Source organism: Vulpes vulpes, chromosome 3 (assembly GCF_048418805.1).
Source record: "Vulpes vulpes isolate BD-2025 chromosome 3, VulVul3, whole genome shotgun sequence".
In the NCBI taxonomy this organism is placed as follows: Eukaryota; Metazoa; Chordata; class Mammalia; order Carnivora; family Canidae; genus Vulpes; species Vulpes vulpes.
This window is the reverse complement of record NC_132782.1, coordinates 24023362-24039886: the sequence shown is the minus strand read 5'-3', so window position 1 is coordinate 24039886 and position 16525 is coordinate 24023362. Positions and strand designations below refer to the sequence as shown.

At 37.6% G+C, this 16525-nt stretch overlaps 1 protein-coding gene across 4 annotated transcripts in view; it reads left to right on the top strand.

Annotated features, from left to right (window-relative positions):
• ZNF385B (zinc finger protein 385B) overlaps positions 1-16525 on the top strand; it is a 367591-nt gene that overhangs the window by 70689 nt on the left and 280377 nt on the right. For 3 of the 4 annotated variants that reach the window (XM_072752075.1, XM_072752074.1, XM_072752086.1), the window contains exons 2-3: positions 9471-9622; positions 10314-10631. In XM_072752075.1, coding sequence (XP_072608176.1) covers positions 10316-10631 — 316 coding nt within the window. In that variant the 5' untranslated portion in view covers positions 9471-9622; positions 10314-10315. Of the gene's footprint in view, positions 1-9470; positions 9623-10313; positions 10632-16525 lie in introns of those variants that run through there. The other variant, XM_072752082.1, reaches the window with a different exon arrangement.

Below are 16525 nucleotides of genomic sequence, written 5' to 3'. Positions count from 1 at the left end.
AAATATATTTTTGCCTCTTTGTCCCTTTCTTCTTCTGGGACTGTTATAATACAAATGTTAGTCAGCTTGATGTTGTCCAACAAGTCCTTTATGCTATTTTTACTTATTTTAATTCTTTTTTCTTTTTGATGGTCTGATGGGTAAGTCCCTCTGCTCTGTCTTTGAGTTCACTAATCCTTTCTTCTGCTTCATCTAGTCTCCTGTCAGAACCCTCTCATGTATTTTTCAGTTTAGTTATTGTATTCTCTAATTCCATTTTTTATGCTTGGAACTTTCTTATATTTTCTGTCCCTTTGTCTAAGTTCTCACTGTGTTCATCTATTCTCCTGAATTTAGTGAGCATCTTTATGGCCATTACTTAGAACTCTTTATCAGGTGAAGTACCTGTCTCCACTTCACTACATTTTTTTTCTGAAGTTTTTCTTTTGTTTGGAATGTATTCCTCTGTTTCTTCATTTTGCTTGTCTCTGTATTGTTTTCTATGCATTAGATAAAATAACCACTTCTTACAGTCTTGAAGTCTTGTGAAGAAATGAACTTATTATTCAACCCCATCCTAGCTTTTTGTTGTCTCTAATTTTTTTGATTGTCCAAACAGCCTATTTTATTTTTAATTGCTCTCAGTTGTTGAAGGTTTAGCCCTCTATTAAAGGTGTTCACAGTATAGTTTCTCTTCTTTAGAACTCTTGTTACAGTTATATTTGATTCATACTGGAGAGTAATTTGTTCATCAAATTGCAGTTAAGAACTCAGTAATGATATTTTTATGTATTTGAGTTTTTATCAAGTATGTGTTTTCTGATCGGAATTCTTTAAGAACAATATGTACATTTTAAAAGACTAGAAATAAACAAAATGTGAGGAGTACCTGGTGGTTCAGTCAGTTAAGCACCTGCCTTTGGCTCAGGTCATGATCCCAGAGTCCTGGGATTGGGTTCCCTACTCAGCAGGGAGACTGTTTCTCCCTCTTCTTCTGCCCCTCCCCCCATTTGTGCACTCTCTCTCTCTCTCACATAAATAAATAAAATATTAAAAAAAAATAAATAGACAAAATGTGGGTAACTTCGAATGCTGAGAACATAGAGTACTTTCTTCCAATGTTTCTCTGCTCTTTGTATTTACCGAAATTTCTAGAATGATACATTATTTTTATAATAAGTAAAAAAAATCCAATAAATGTAAAAATGTGTCTAGATGGCATATAAAGAGACTCTGACTTGAAACAAAACTAGACTGTGTAATGTAGTCTCTTTAACTAAAAATTTCCAAGTAGCAAAAGCCAGAAAATACTGTTCTTGTTTGTAAACTTTCTAAAATTATCTGAGAATTCAATGAACTAAGATCTATTCTTGATGGATGGATCTTGCTTGTGTGGAGTGATCTACTAAACTCCCCACATTTTCTTCCATGCCAAGGAAGGTGCAATGGCAGGCATCTCAAGGAGCCAGGAGAGCTTGTTCTTGCTTCACACAAAGACTCAACCGTTGATTGTTGGAGTGGCTCCAAGGCTTGCTCAGGATAGCGTTCAGGGTTGCACCACTGCCTAGGCAATGCTGTAGGAAAAACAGGGCTGCAACATCTGCCCTTGCCTAGGTCTTCATGATTTGAAGTTTTCCCCACTATGTTCAGGTACAGTCTTAGGCAGGGCAGAGAGCAAATGGAATTCAGATTTCCTCACTATAAAGAAGACTGCATAGTCCAGTCAGTAAGCATTGCTCTCTCTTATGGTTAGAGGTGTACCTCATGTACCTTTTGGTGCAACTCCAGAAGCCAAGTATTAAAGTCAACAATAGCCTGGGGCTAAAACCTAATACCATCAGTAAAAAATAACTTTTGAGATATGGAAACAAAATTATATCATATTATGCGTTTAAGTATTATTTAATTATTTCCCTTTGAGGTAGTAATTTTGAAGTAGCAAAGCTAGCCTTTTGCTTTTACTTCATTCTCAGAAGATGCGAATTCCTACATAGGGTTTTGTTTTGTTTTTTGTAAAAAAGGTTTGTGTCCTAATGGAATTAAAGAAATAAAAACTATAGTGCTTCAAGGTTATTTGTGTAATATCATGAAAGCTAGTACACCACAGAATTCTACAGAGATTAGAATTCTAATCTGATTTGTATCTCAATATTATTAAACTGTTTACAAATATTTCTACCTCAAAATAAGCATATGTTTCCTCTATATCTCTATAGATAGTCCTAGGTTTAGTTGTCAATCAATTTCTCTATTTACTGATTGAATATTTTTAGTAATTGTTCTTTTATCTAAAATTAACAGCTTTCATAACTAATGTTGATTATGGCAACATTTTATTCTCACAATAAGAAACATACACTTTCCTTCTGATAGAATCTCAATTTATTAAGCATATAAGGATATTTTCAACCCTGGTTTTATCTGAAATGTACATATATTTGAAATTGACACTCTGACAGTATGAATAAAATATATTTCTGGTTATTGTTACTGACATACTGTTATACTCTTTGTAAATGATGATAATTTGGATGACTCAGAAGGTCGAAGGTACCGGAAAATACATTGATCTACATAGACATTCAACTATTTAGCCTTCTTAAGGCCAAGGTTTATAATCTCTGATAATGAATTAGAACAAAATAGCCTTGTTTTATTTACATTTAGGTAACTCAAATGTCCTACCCTATTTACCCATCACATTACCTAATTCAAAATAGTTCAAATCTCTACCCTACTTGATGTAAGAATTTCAATATTTTACCAACTTGCCCTTCTTATATACTTTTTTTTAAATCCCTAAGATATCCTAGGCCAGTAGTTAGTCAACATCTTAACTAGCTGCCTGGTTCTGGGCCACTGCTTTGCTTGCTTTTTTTGTTTGTTTTGTTTTCTTTTGTTTTTTGTTTTTGGCACTCACTAGTATCCTTTAGCACAGTGCTGTAGTCTACCATGTATGGCTTTACTCCAGGTGCCATTCCTGACTCTTGCACAATTCCCCACATTAGTAGAAAAGTCAGCTGTGATATTTGTATGATTTCACTAATACCTTTGGGTTTTAAAAAAAAAGTGATTCAAGTGGAAAATCACATTTGTTATTATATACAGGAGATTCTCTGAATTCATAGACCAAAGCCCTCCACAGGCATTCTCTATTATGCAGTCTTTTCTGCCCAATCTCAGGCCTATCTATCGGTTTCAGGGATAAGTTTATCTCCTAACAGAGGGAATTCCTGGAGCAAGTCTTTCATACATGGATCACAGATCCCTTGTTCCTCAGGCCCAGAAACCATCATAGGCTCATCCCTCTCTGTATCTATATCCTGCCCCTGTCAATCTTTTGGTAAGACTAATAGTGGAAAAATCTTTTCCTTTGTGGGTAATCCTATACCCATCCAGAGAGATGTGGTCTTTCTTTAGCTCCAAAGATAATTCAGAACAGTATCAGTACTTTTCCCAAAGTTGAGTTTATTAATCTGGAATGACCCCAAATATGGGGCTTATACAGGATAGTCCAGTTTGAGCCTCAGCAGTCCCAGTCCATTCTGCTTTCTAAGGTAAGATGCATTCACATCCTTCTTGTGGCTTCCAGTCTCCACTGATCTCTGGTGGTTTTTTGCTTGAACAAGAAAATCTGTTCATCTCCTAGTATCTAACAAAAACTTTCAGGGACAATAAAATTTAAATCTACTTACAGGAAAGAAATATTTGTGAAAGAAAAGATAATTTGCAGAGATGCAGCTGTGCCACAGTGAAGACAACCCTTTATATGATTATGAAAAGCTGATTAAGCTCTTTGGAGCCATATTATCTCCAGAGTCTCCGTTATAGAATAGAATCCATGCTTTACCTACACATCTTCACATAATCAAAAGATCAAAAGATCTTCTAAGATATTTTCTCCAAAACAAAGGAGTACTGTGCCCCCAAAACTGAATTCAAATCTTTTTCTCAAGGGAAACAAACTGTGAGAAGTATTAAAATGTCAGTTTTTCTTATTTAGTAATTAGTGTCAAAATCTCTTGGGATTCACATTAGGCCAGAGCACCCTGTTACAATCTGTTTCACTAGAACTCAGCAAAGTGCCAGTAGACGATCAGAAAAAAAAAAATATCTGAGAATGATGAACTGTCTAGTGAAATAGAATATTAAGCAGTAATTTCATTCCAATGTAATAAAGCTAACATGCTGTAGAAGTATGCCGAGTACTTTGGGAACTGTTATGCAAAGAATTCTCCACAGTCACTCTCATGAACAATGAGCAGCAGAATGATTGCTTCTTCTGGTTTATTTTAAGCTCTTCATTTTACTCATTCCTTTGGCTACCATAGGGCCAAAGATAGTGTGTTGTATATAGCCAATGTTTAATAAATAATTGCCTGGTTGAATTGAATTAATTATAGCCTCCTATATCTGGATCCTATTATGAAATAAATACTGAAATATTCCACAAAATGAACATACTGTATTGCTGGCCTATTAATTTTTCCTGAAACTCTGTATTTGGGGGGAAGAGTATTGTTTGCAGTCTGGTTGGTGCCCAGGAGCTCAGCTGTCCTTTAAAATAGGAAGTTAGGAATCAAGAGCAGACATTGGCAACATAGTGAATGGTCAAGAATCAGTGTCAGAGTCTTTAATCTTCCCCATTTATGTGTTTTTATCTTGCTCAATCTTTTCCTCTACCCAGTGCTCCATTCTCTGCAAAAGTTGAGGAGCGAGCAGAAGTCCTACGGATGTTGGAACAAATGTGCCCATGTTAGTATGTGATCTACCCCCCAGTAGAATTTGAACTTTAAATTTTGTTTTCAGTCAAGAGATGAAGGAGTTTGCCCCAAATAATTGGGATTTTAGTTTGCCAGTGAGTGGGTGTATTTTTTATTTTCTTTTGGAAGTACATGGCTACTACTGTTTTTGAAATCTCAAGATGCAAACAGCTGTGTAGTCAAGTAACCTTAGTCACTGTGTTCACAACCCATGCTAAACACCACACACATACACAATGCATTCATTTATTCAGCAAATATTTATTAAGTGCCTGCTTTGCACTAAACACAGTCTGAGATGCTGGGAATACAAAGACAAAGAAAGCACAGTTCTTATCCTCAAGGAACCTGAAATCTAGGAAGGAAGGAAAATGTAGACTTTTCCATAGCATTTATCACACTCTGTTATAATTTTCTGTTTTCTTCTCTGTATTTCTCATTAGACTACAGAGTCCCTTCAGGCTGGCACTTCATCCACCCTGTTCACTATTGTTTCCCTAGCATCCAGGCCTCTGCCTATACAGCCAATAAATTTGAGTGAATAACTAAAATCGTATGAATATAATAAAACTATATAAATTATTAAGATGATACTGTAAGAGCTGAGTTCCAGGCTTGCCATGCAAAAAAAAAAAAAAAAAAATGCTTTGGGAGTGCAGAAGTAGAAGAGACCCTGACAAGAGGAGCATCATGAGGACTTCAAGAAAAATGAGTGGAGGAGAGGACCATCTTGGATTTGGCAGTTAGGAAGTGTTTTCAAACACTTTTCGAAGTGACTTTTCAAAGAGAAGGACAAAATTTAGAAAACAATTATGATCCAGGTTGTTGTAGGTCAGGGAATGAATGAGAAGTGGATAAAACTGATTGACTTGAGTTGGGAAATGAGATAATAAATCCATAGGGTGGGCAGAGTCTTTCATACTTACATAGAAGTGAGAAAATCTCTTCCCATGTTCTCTGTCTGCTATGGCAACTTTGTCAAAGAATGTGTTCTCCACCTGCATAATGGAGCCCTCTTTACCTCTGAATCAGCTTCCTGATTTACCATAATAATTCTAACAAATCTTCTCTTTATTATAAAAACAATTGGATAACTACACGGATCAGAGCCAGGCTTCAGAGAAAGTTGGGTATAAAAGTTTCCTGATGCATCACATCCCTGGTCATTTAAAAGTCACTCCTTTAGGTAGTCACTGACTATCCTATCAGTTCTTTTCCTCAAAAGCAGCAACTCAAGAATTAATTTTCTCATTCCTCTATCTGTTGCAAAAGATCTTATTCTTTCATGGATGTTGAAGTATTGGCAATCTAATCTTTTAAAATCCTACAAAAAAAAAAAAAAAAAAAAAGAGCATGGAATACCTGATCCAGTTCTGGCTTCTCTTATGCTCAGAGAAGTTTGCATGGCATTCCAAAGCAGAATGCTGCCCACTGCTCAGTTTAAAATTAGATACCCCTGAAGGTTCTTCTGCCCTATGCAAGTGAAACATGTAATTTAAGATAGTCTGATAAAAAAAAAAAAAAACCAACAACTTTAAAATGGAAAGCGAGATTTTTCTTTCTTCCTCTACTTAAACTCACTGATACTTTCCCCTTAGCTAGAAAATTGACATTATAAATACCACGGCCACACATATTATAAGCCTAGGCCAAAGTGAATGTTGAGACCCTGATATATTGCCTATCTACCAGCTCTAGGTCTTTTTCTCAAGACTTCTGGAATGAAATACCTTCTGGTTGAGAGTAGCTCTTAACAGGTGCTATAGGCATTTTCCCCAAGAGGCGAAAAATGTGAAGGCAGAGCTAGGACTAATAAATTGGGACTTGGTTGACAGACTGCACCCTGCCTGCCAGGCAATGCATCCTCCCTAAAGTGGCCCATAAATGGGGTGCTGGAGGCTTGGGGGATCATCTGTACATGAGAGTAACTCTGGGTGAAAGGAAAATAGGGATAAAGATCATGAAGTATGCTGGTATTCTGAAGAGGTTTACAGGAGAATTCTAAAATGGCTACTCATTTCATTTTAAAAGTTTCTTTCTTAGAAGTTAAAATATCTATATTTAAGTGAATCTAAAGCATAAAATATTTCTAAGACAAATGGCAATCAGAAAATCACAGGTAAGCTGGTTTTATACATTGTAAGAGAATACAAATAAGTCATTTTTTAATATTTCACATTTAAAATGGAACAGTATGTTGTATGTCTTATTTCCATGAAACATCAGGTGTTAATTGACAGCATGGGCAAGGCCAGCCACCTCCAAGTTGGGTTAAATTTTCAGATGAAAGTGTCATCAGTCCTCAGCTGAGTCAAGGATTTTGGTTACTTGACTTGAAATATAACACTTAGATTTCAATGATTCATTGAGTTGGTATCTGACCTAGCCTTGCAAGGTTAGAAATGATTGATTTTCCTTTTTCCTTATGTTTTACAAAGGATTAGTTCTCTAGGTAGGGCATAATATATTAATGAAGAGCTCATTTTAAAATTATTTATTTCTATCAGTTCAGTTGATTCTTAGATTTTAATATTTTGAGAGGACACAGACTATAGTATGTTTAAACATAACTTTTATATAGTGTTGGTATTTTCCAAAGTTGTATCAGGAAAGTGACTTTGTGATATCATAATGTTTTGGGTTTAGGGAATAAAAGCAAAAATATTGATGTATATGCAGTTAAATCACATTTTAATTATAGCTGAATTATTTTCTGCAACTCAGTTATGGGAATTGCTTAAACCTGATTTATGTATAATTTGAATAAACTTTAAAATTTTGTGAAATAGGGTTCCTTGAAATGGTGATATCAGGATAAAATATTTATGGGACAAATAGGTTTTCCATATCAAAATAAGCAATTTTCCAACAACTCAGTGAAGGTTAGGATTTAGCCTACAGTATAATGCATAATGGATCTTTGCAGTTGGGTGTATGGGTGTAAATAGGGAGTGCTTTCTGGCATACTGCATGCATAGAATCAACTTCTATCTTTTTAGTCATACCCTATGCTGTAACTTTTAGTCATACCCTGTGCTATAACTCATTTTCTGATTTTTTTTAAAACATTCAACAGGTGAACGCTCCAAATATGGACTAGCCTGTGGTTGCCCTTTCCTTTTCATACAGCTGTAAGCCAACTTGGACCAACAGAACTGCTCAAACCAATGTCCTTCCATCTCTTGAGTTTTTCCCATAGGCAGGAATCCCTCACAAGCCATAATCCTTTCATTATCTTAATTCTTCATCCCTCATGGCACACTATTGTTCACCTCAGCCAATTCTTTCTCATGCTTACTCCTTTTCTCTTAGTTTTTACCCAATTATTCCATGTATATTATTCTCTCCTTTCTCTTATGAGAGTGTCTTTTTAGTTGAGAACCAAATGCATTGCCATAATCACACTGATAAGAATGTGTGAGATAATAGAAAATATATTTGGTCTCTGCCCCCAGTTTCTGGTGCAGAGCTTTTTCTAAAACTCTTAAAATTTCCTAAGTGATAGGGACATTAGGAACATCTTTTGTTCTGATATTTGGTCTTTGACCCCTGGTTCCTGACACGGGGCTCCTGAAAGCCTTGTAATTTCCTGAGTGATAGGAATATCTTTTTTCCTAATGAGGCAACTCTGGGTGGGCTCCTGGGTTGTTCTTGCATAAGGGCTGGCCACCAAGCTGTGTTTAGGAGCTTGGGCTTTTTGGCCCTACCCCTGACTCTCTTGAAGAGAGGCCGAAAATAGAATATATAATCAATCACGCCTACTTGATGAAACTTCCATAAAATCCCAAGAGAACAGGGTTCAGAGAGCTTCTAGGCTCTCAAACATGTGGAGGTGCTGGGAGATGGTGTACCTGAAGAAGGCATGGAAGCTCCACGCCCCTTATATCAAGAGATGCCCTGTGCATCTCTTACATTTGGATGTCCATCTGTATTCTTTATATATCTTTTTACAATAAGCTGGTAAATAATAAGTAAACTGTTTCCCTGCATTCTATAGCTACCTTAGCATATTAATCAAACCCAAGAAGGGGATTGTTGGGGCCTTCACTATTTAGGGGGTTGGTCAGAAGCACAGGTGACAGTTTGGGCTTGCAAGATGTCTGAAGGGTGTGTGTGTGTGTGTGTGTGTGTGTGTGTGTGTGGTGGGGAGACAGTCTTGTGGGACTGAGCCCTTAACCAGTGGGATCTAATTCTATCTCTGGGTACATAGTGTCAGAATTGAGTTATGTTGAAGGACACCCAGAATTGCTTCTCTTGGGGGAAAAAACCTCCATACATTGGTGACCGAAGTAGCAGAAGTGAAGTGTTCTCTGTGACTAATAAAGTGACTTTCTTTAGAAATCCCTTTCTAAAAGGGAACACAATAGGGAAGAACTGGAGTTTTCCCTACATAGGAAGGAAAAATCTGAGTTTTTCTAATAAAGTATAAAAATCCCGGTAATAGTAGTATTAAATAAAATGAAAACAATTACATATGTTATAGTGGAACCGAGCAAAATAAAAAGCCAAGGCCATCTTCATCAGGTGAAGGTCCCTGATGTACTGAAAAGTCTCCTTTAAAATCCTCAGTTAAGTTATAATCTATCACTATACCCTTATGAACTAAATGAAAAAAAGTCAGCATTTAAAAATAAAATTACAAACAAAAATCTTAGTCTGCTCTACTCTTTTTCTATTTTTCAATTACTAGTTTACCATTTACTGTATTTCTTTTACTTTTTATTTCAGATGTTCTGCATTTCAACCTCATCAAAAATTAAATTGATATTTACGGGCTAATCTGGAAACCTGAATATAATTTGTTTCACTACAACTATAAGAAAATATGTTCAAATTCCCATTGGCTGACTTATAAAGGGGCTTTTGGAACACAAATTAATGTAAGTTGCAGACATACTGTGTTTTAATCTCTGTTGTTCACCTCCTCCCCAGGTTTAGGGCATTTGTCTGCTGGCAGGTGCACGTGTGTTATTTATACTTTTGTGTCTATACCTAGCCTTTTCCATGATGCTGGGTTCATAACATTTATTCTTCCCTTCAATAGGTATTTAAATACCTATTATGTAGAAAGTACAGTTCTAGACCTAAGAGACATCCAGAAATGAGGTTACCGCCCTCACAGGGCTCATACTCTGTCAAAGAAACACAGAAACCAAATTGCACAAATACGTATGAAATGCAAAGGGTGATAGATGCTCTGAGGGAGGTCATATTGCACTGTGGGAGCATGCAGCCAGAGATCACCTTATCCCCGGGTCGGACGGGCTGCCTGGAGAGGGTAGTACTCTGGTGAGATTCAGGGTCAGCAGGAGTTAGAAAGGGCAAAGGGATCCGGAGGTGGAGGGAGGGTGGGGGAGGATAGAGGAGGAAGTACTCCAGACAGAGGACATCTGTTCAAAGACCATATTTGCTCGATAAGGTAGTTTTGATTGCTCTTTGACTTTTTCAAAGAGCATCCACTGAGTAGCTGGAAGACCTTTAGCCTGTCCCAAATCTCGAAAATTAATTGTAATCATACTAGAAAATCAGAGAGCATATATTTCACAAGCTCTTGCACTTTTTATTTTCCAGGTATGAAGTACTCATTACGCCCTAATAACTACCCTGAAGATGGTATTATGAATATGGCAACTTTTCTACGGGGCTTTGAAGAAAAGGGGATAAAGAATGACAGGCCTGAGGACCAGCTGAGTAAAGAGAAAAAGAAAATTCTGTTCTCCTTCTGTGAGGTGTGCAACATTCAGCTGAACTCCGCCGCCCAGGCCCAAGTCCATTACAATGGCAAATCCCATCGCAAGCGAGTCAAGCAGCTGAGTGATGGGCAGCCGCCACCTCCGGCTCAGGGCTCAGGGCAGCTGCTCGCCAGCCCCGGCACCACCACCAGCGCAGGTAGGTGCAAGGGCCCGGGGCTCCGCGAGCTGCTGGGAGAAATGCCACTGTTCTAGGAAATGAAGGATTTAGAATAAGATCTCTTTCACCATGAAGCTACCACCACATAACATGTATTCTTCTCCCTACAGTTCATCCCAAGAGCTGTTGGTTACATCTGTGTGTTTGTGTGTGTGCATGCATAAAAAATTCATGGGGATTATAATAGATGCAAACATCACACGCACAAAATTTGTGTATCGGGTCATAGACTTGGTCCTGTATTCCCATAGTGTGGAAACATTTCCTAGTGTGTTTTGAAATGTGTTTAAAATAGATCAGTGACGTCAGTGTTTTGTTCCGCCTCTCTGCAAAATTAGGCTTTCCTGAGTTTCCTTCATCTGCCTTCTATAGGGTGGTGTACTCCTTGATGGTATATAAAAAGCTACAGCTTTATTTATAACATCCCATGATGCAGGAAAGGAGCATTAGTCTTGAGTGTTAGACGTGTTATATTCTTTTGGGGAGTTGGCAGCAGCATGCCAGTGGTGTTCTAACAATAGGGGCAGGCAGTGCCAAAACCAACAAGGCTTACCTCTGCGCTCTGGCCCTATCGCAAGCACCTTCCTGCCTCCCCCTCTCACTTCTCACCCTGACCTGTGGGTGGGTAGAGGCAGAAGCTTAGGAGTTCTCACATTTCCCGCATCTGCCCTGAATCTGAGAAACAGTCTTTCAGATTCCTTATCCTTGTCCTTAGGCAGCCCTTCCTCCTCCACATTGCTGGCTGTTGGGTATTTTCACTAGGACGCAACTAAAGAAAATGTGGGACTTACCGTGATAGGTGGTGAAGATTTCTACAAGAAGTGGGCCTCCTACCCAGGTTTAGAGAGATCAAGATAAGCCTCCTTCTAACTGTGGTGGAAGAGTTCCAAATTCCACTCTAGCCGACTCTGGTGAGGAGGCTTCGCTGTGGAGTGTGATGGTGCAAAGCAACTATTCCCTGGAATTTCACTCGGTGCTGTTACATAGTTTATGATTTTGTGAAGTTATGCCATGGTCCCTATATTAAGCTCCAGTGAACACTGTGTGTCCTGTAAAGAGATAATTTTTATATTTCAAGCTAAATCTAACTGCTTTTTACTCAGTGTGTGATTTAATTCCATTAAATGATTTTCCCCAATCAATACTTAGCATGCTATGGAAGAATTTAAAGGAACGTCAAGGATATAAGATACACATTTTATTATAATAGTGAATAATTACCTATCCATTTTGTCTTTATTATGATGATAATATAAATATTCACTGATGCATTAATGTATCTGTATTTACATAGTAAAATAGAGTTGGTGTTGGGTTAAAAACTGATTTATTGTCTTATATCAGAGAGCAAATAGTCCTGACTAAAGGTGTGAATTATGTCTGTTAGAATCCAAATATGTATGCCTAGATTGAGGTTAACCTGTGACTTCTAATTAGTGAGATTAGTAGCTAACATTAACTGACCGTATTTTATGGGCCATTTTCTGGTCCTTTCTGGGAATTTTCTCTTTTAGTCCTTTCATCAACCCTGAGGTAGGTACTATGATTATCCCTCATTTACAGACGAGAAATGGAGCACAGAAAGATAATTTTTCGAGGTTATATGGCATGGAAATGGCAGATCTAGAATACCAACTATATTTAATTAATTAATAGTGAAGCCATTATTCTTTGTCACTGCTTTGCTACTATTTTCTGCTGTGCAGTAATACTCTGGTTGAATTCAGACCTGTGTGCTCTAATATACTTGTGGTCACAAATTGTTGCTATCATGGTGAACTATTTAACTTCAGTGGGCTTTGCAAATAGACATGTAAAGCTCCAAGTCATGAGTTTCTCCATGCTAATGAAATTAGCTTACATAAATCTAGCTAAGGCATACACAGAATATTATAGATATATTCTATAAGTAAAATATAGTTCATCACTTGGTCTAAGGCAATATTAGTATAGGGGAAAATGGGTACAAAATGAGTCAGCTTTTCAAGTTGTACATTAGGTATAAAGGACGACTTTTATGCACTGATAATTTGGTCAATTACCCATTGTCAGAAGATGGATTTAAAATATAATGAGAGGGGGGATCTCTGGGTGGCTCAGTGGTTTAGCGCCTGCCTTGCCCAGGGCCTGATCCTGGCGTCCCGGGATCAAATCCCACATCAGGTTCTCTGCATGGAGCCTGCTTCTCCCTCCCTCTGTGTCTCTGCCTCTCTCTCTCTGTCTCTCTCTCTCTCTCATGAATAAATAAAATCTTAAAAAAAACATATGACGAGAAGAAGTCACTTAATCTCTGAAAGTAGTTAGCATTAATTTCCCCATCTGAAAAGAAAGTAGATATAAGTGTCTTTTTCTCTTTGAAATAGAGATTAGACATAGATGTATGTAGAAAGATGATTATGACATGATTTATAATTCCAAAATATTCAGTAGATCCCAAATGTCCAATAAGAGAAAGGTTAAATACATTTAAAGTACATTTATAAGATGAATGATAGAAACTATAATCATTAAAAATTATATTTATGAAGAATCCCTAATGGCAGGGGAATCTGTCCATAATATCATGCTAAGTGAAGCAGCAGAAAGTAAAGTGGAACATACCTCAGTGCTGTGTGTACATGTGCATTTATCTACTGTTTAGTCTCAACTCACTGAGGAGCAAGACTGACATGGTTTTATTTTTTCCAGCCACTTTCTTCAGTTTTGATCTATCAAATGTCTGTTTCCTGCTGGGTAGCAGTTCCCTTAGCACTTTCTCAGCCCATAACTTCTCACTTTTGTCTATTCAGAGGGACTTTGATTTAAATGACTCAGCTCTATTTATAAAAACATCCATGTCAGAGCCAAATTAAGATTTGGCTAGATAGACCCTGGAGTTGAGAGTGGAGGAGGGGATACAGTTCGCTCTCAGCTTCCACCTATCCAGCCTGCCCTTCTGTCCGTGGATGGATGGGGGGTAGAATGGCCTTACCTTACAGCCTTGGCAAGGTTGCAATGCTATTCTTGGTACGAGATTGCTATTCTGGTTGTCTTTGGGTCACAAGTGCTCCGGACAGAGCCTGTGGAGGAAGAACTCCCCAAAATGTTCCATAGGCATTGGGAATCCCTGAGATTTAGCTGCATCTCCCAATTGACCCCCACTTTGTAGCAAGACTTCATTCCCTAACTGTTTGTGCCATTATCTCCCACATTATGGCAGTCCTGACAAGATTGTGTGCTCTATTCTTGTCTATGTATTTATCAACCCTTAAGGCTTGAGGGAATGTACAGAATAAATATGACAACTAGCATTTCTCTTACATGGAGCTGCTAAGGCACAGGTAAGTAGAAGCAGACAGGGGTGTGAGAGGCTCCTCCACATTTCTCTTGCCTGCCGAGGTAGCACAAGGGAGACTGGGAAGTCCATTGACAAAGTAGGCACTTCATCAAGGAACAAAATGCTAGTATTCCCTTTGTGCCCATTGCTTGGCTTTACGGAGTGTTATGGGCTGAATTGTACCCCCACCCCCTGTGAAGAAGATATATTGGAATCCTAATCCTCAGTACTTCAGAATGTAACTCTATTTGTAGATAGAGCCTTTGCAGGTAAATTAAGTTAAAATGAGTCATTAGGGTTAGGTTGACTCTAATTCAATATGACTTATAAAAAGGGAAAATATAGACATACAGACAGGAAAGAAAAGAAAAGATGAAGTAAAGACACACAGGAAGAAGACAGCCATCTCCAAACCAAGGAGAGAGGTTTGGAACCAATCCTTCTCTCAGAGTCCCCAGAAGGAACCAATGCTGCCATACCTTGATCTTGGACTGCCAACCTCCAGAACTGTGGCTGATACATCTTTACCTAGTTATGGTGCTTTTGTTACAGCAGTGCTGACTGATACACAAAGGAAAATGGTATCCCATTTTCCCCGTAAAGGAGAAGAGTTGTGGTAGTAAAGGTAACCTTCCCAAGAACTGTAACTTTCCTTCTTCTCTGTCAGCCTTCTTACAGTGTAAGGATTGGCAAGGATGGGAGTAGAGGGATCCCTGGGTGGCGCAGCGGTTTGGCGCCTGCCTTTGGCCCAGGGCGCGATCCTGGAGATCCGGGATCGAATCCCACGTCAGGCTCCCGGTGCATGGAGCCTGCTTCTCCCTCTGCCTGTGTCTCTGCCTCTCTCTCTCTCTCTCTCTGTGACTATCATAAATACATACATACATACATACATACATACATAAATAAATAAGGATGGGAGTAGAGTCCACAGGGTGGTGGTTGAGACTTAAGAACCACTGGCAGTTCTTTCACTAAGTTTAGAATTCAAAACCTTTAAATCTCAGCTTCTGGTAGAACAGGAGGACTCTTTTGTTCTAAAATTCATCCAAACAAACTCACAGGGCACCTGGGTGGCTCAGTTGATCAAACATCTACCTTCTGCTCAGATCATGATCCCAGGGTCCTAGAATTAAGCCTCACATCAGGCTCCCTCCTTAACAGGGAGCCTGCTTCTCCCTCTCCCTCTGCCTACTGCTCTGGCTACCTGTGCTCTCTCTCTCTCTCTTTCTGTCAAATAAATAAATAAAATCTTTTAAAAATAGTAATAAAAATTTTAAATGGCATGAGTTTCTGTATTAATATGGTAAGATAGACTTCAGAACAAAGAATATTGCCAAAGACAAGAACATCATGTTATGACAAAAAGTCCAATCCACCAGGAATACATAATGATTCTAAGTGTTCATGTATCAATTACAATTGAAGACTTTAGCATTTCTGTCTCAGTAACTGATAGAATTACTAGACCAAAAACTCATCAGGATATAGAAGATCTAAACAATATAGTAAGCCAACAGGTTTTAACTAACTTATTTAGAACTCCACCCAACAACAGTAGAACATATATATTTTTCAAGTGCCCATGGAACACTGAGAGGCCATATTCCAGGCCACAAGACAAACCTTCACACATTTAAAGGAATTATAATCATACACAATATGGTTACAGTATGTCTCTGACCGTAATGAGGTTAAACTAGAAATCAATAAACTAGAATCAATGATTCTAAGTGTTCATGTATCAATTACAATTGAAGACTTTAGCATTTCTGTCTCAGTAACTGATAGAATTACTAGACCAAAAACTCATCAGGATATAGAAGATCTAAACAATATAGTAAGCCAACAGGTTTTAACTAACTTATTTAGAACTCCACCCAACAACAGTAGAACATATATATTTTTCAAGTGCCCATGGAACACTGAGAGGCCATATTCCAGGCCACAAGACAAACCTTCACACATTTAAAGGAATTATAATCATACACAATATGGTTACAGTATGTCTCTGACCGTAATGAGGTTAAACTAGAAATCAATAAGAAAACCTACAGGAAAATAACATATATTTTAAATAACTCATGAATCAAAGAATAAAGCTCAAAGGAAAGAAAACATACATAAAACTAGATGAAAATTGGAAACAATATATTAAAACATGTGGAATGTAACTAAAACAGTACTGAGAAGAAAATTTATATCACTAAATGCCTATATGTGAAATGAGAAAGGGTCTCCAATAAATAAGTCTATGCACTAAGAAACTGAAAAGAGAAAAAAATAAACCCAAACCAAGCAGAAGGAAGAAAATTATGAAGTTCAAGTACAGAAATATCTGAAGTTGAAAATAGGAAAACAATAGAAAAAAAAAAAAAAACAATGAAACAAAAAACTGGTTCTTTGAGGAAAAAAAAAATCAATGAAATTTAGAAGCCAGTAACAAAACTGACAAAGATTAAAAAGAAAGACGACACAAATGATATAGAATTGATATTACTATAGAATTGCCACAATTAAAAATATAATAAGCAAATACTGTAAACTTATATTCAGAAAT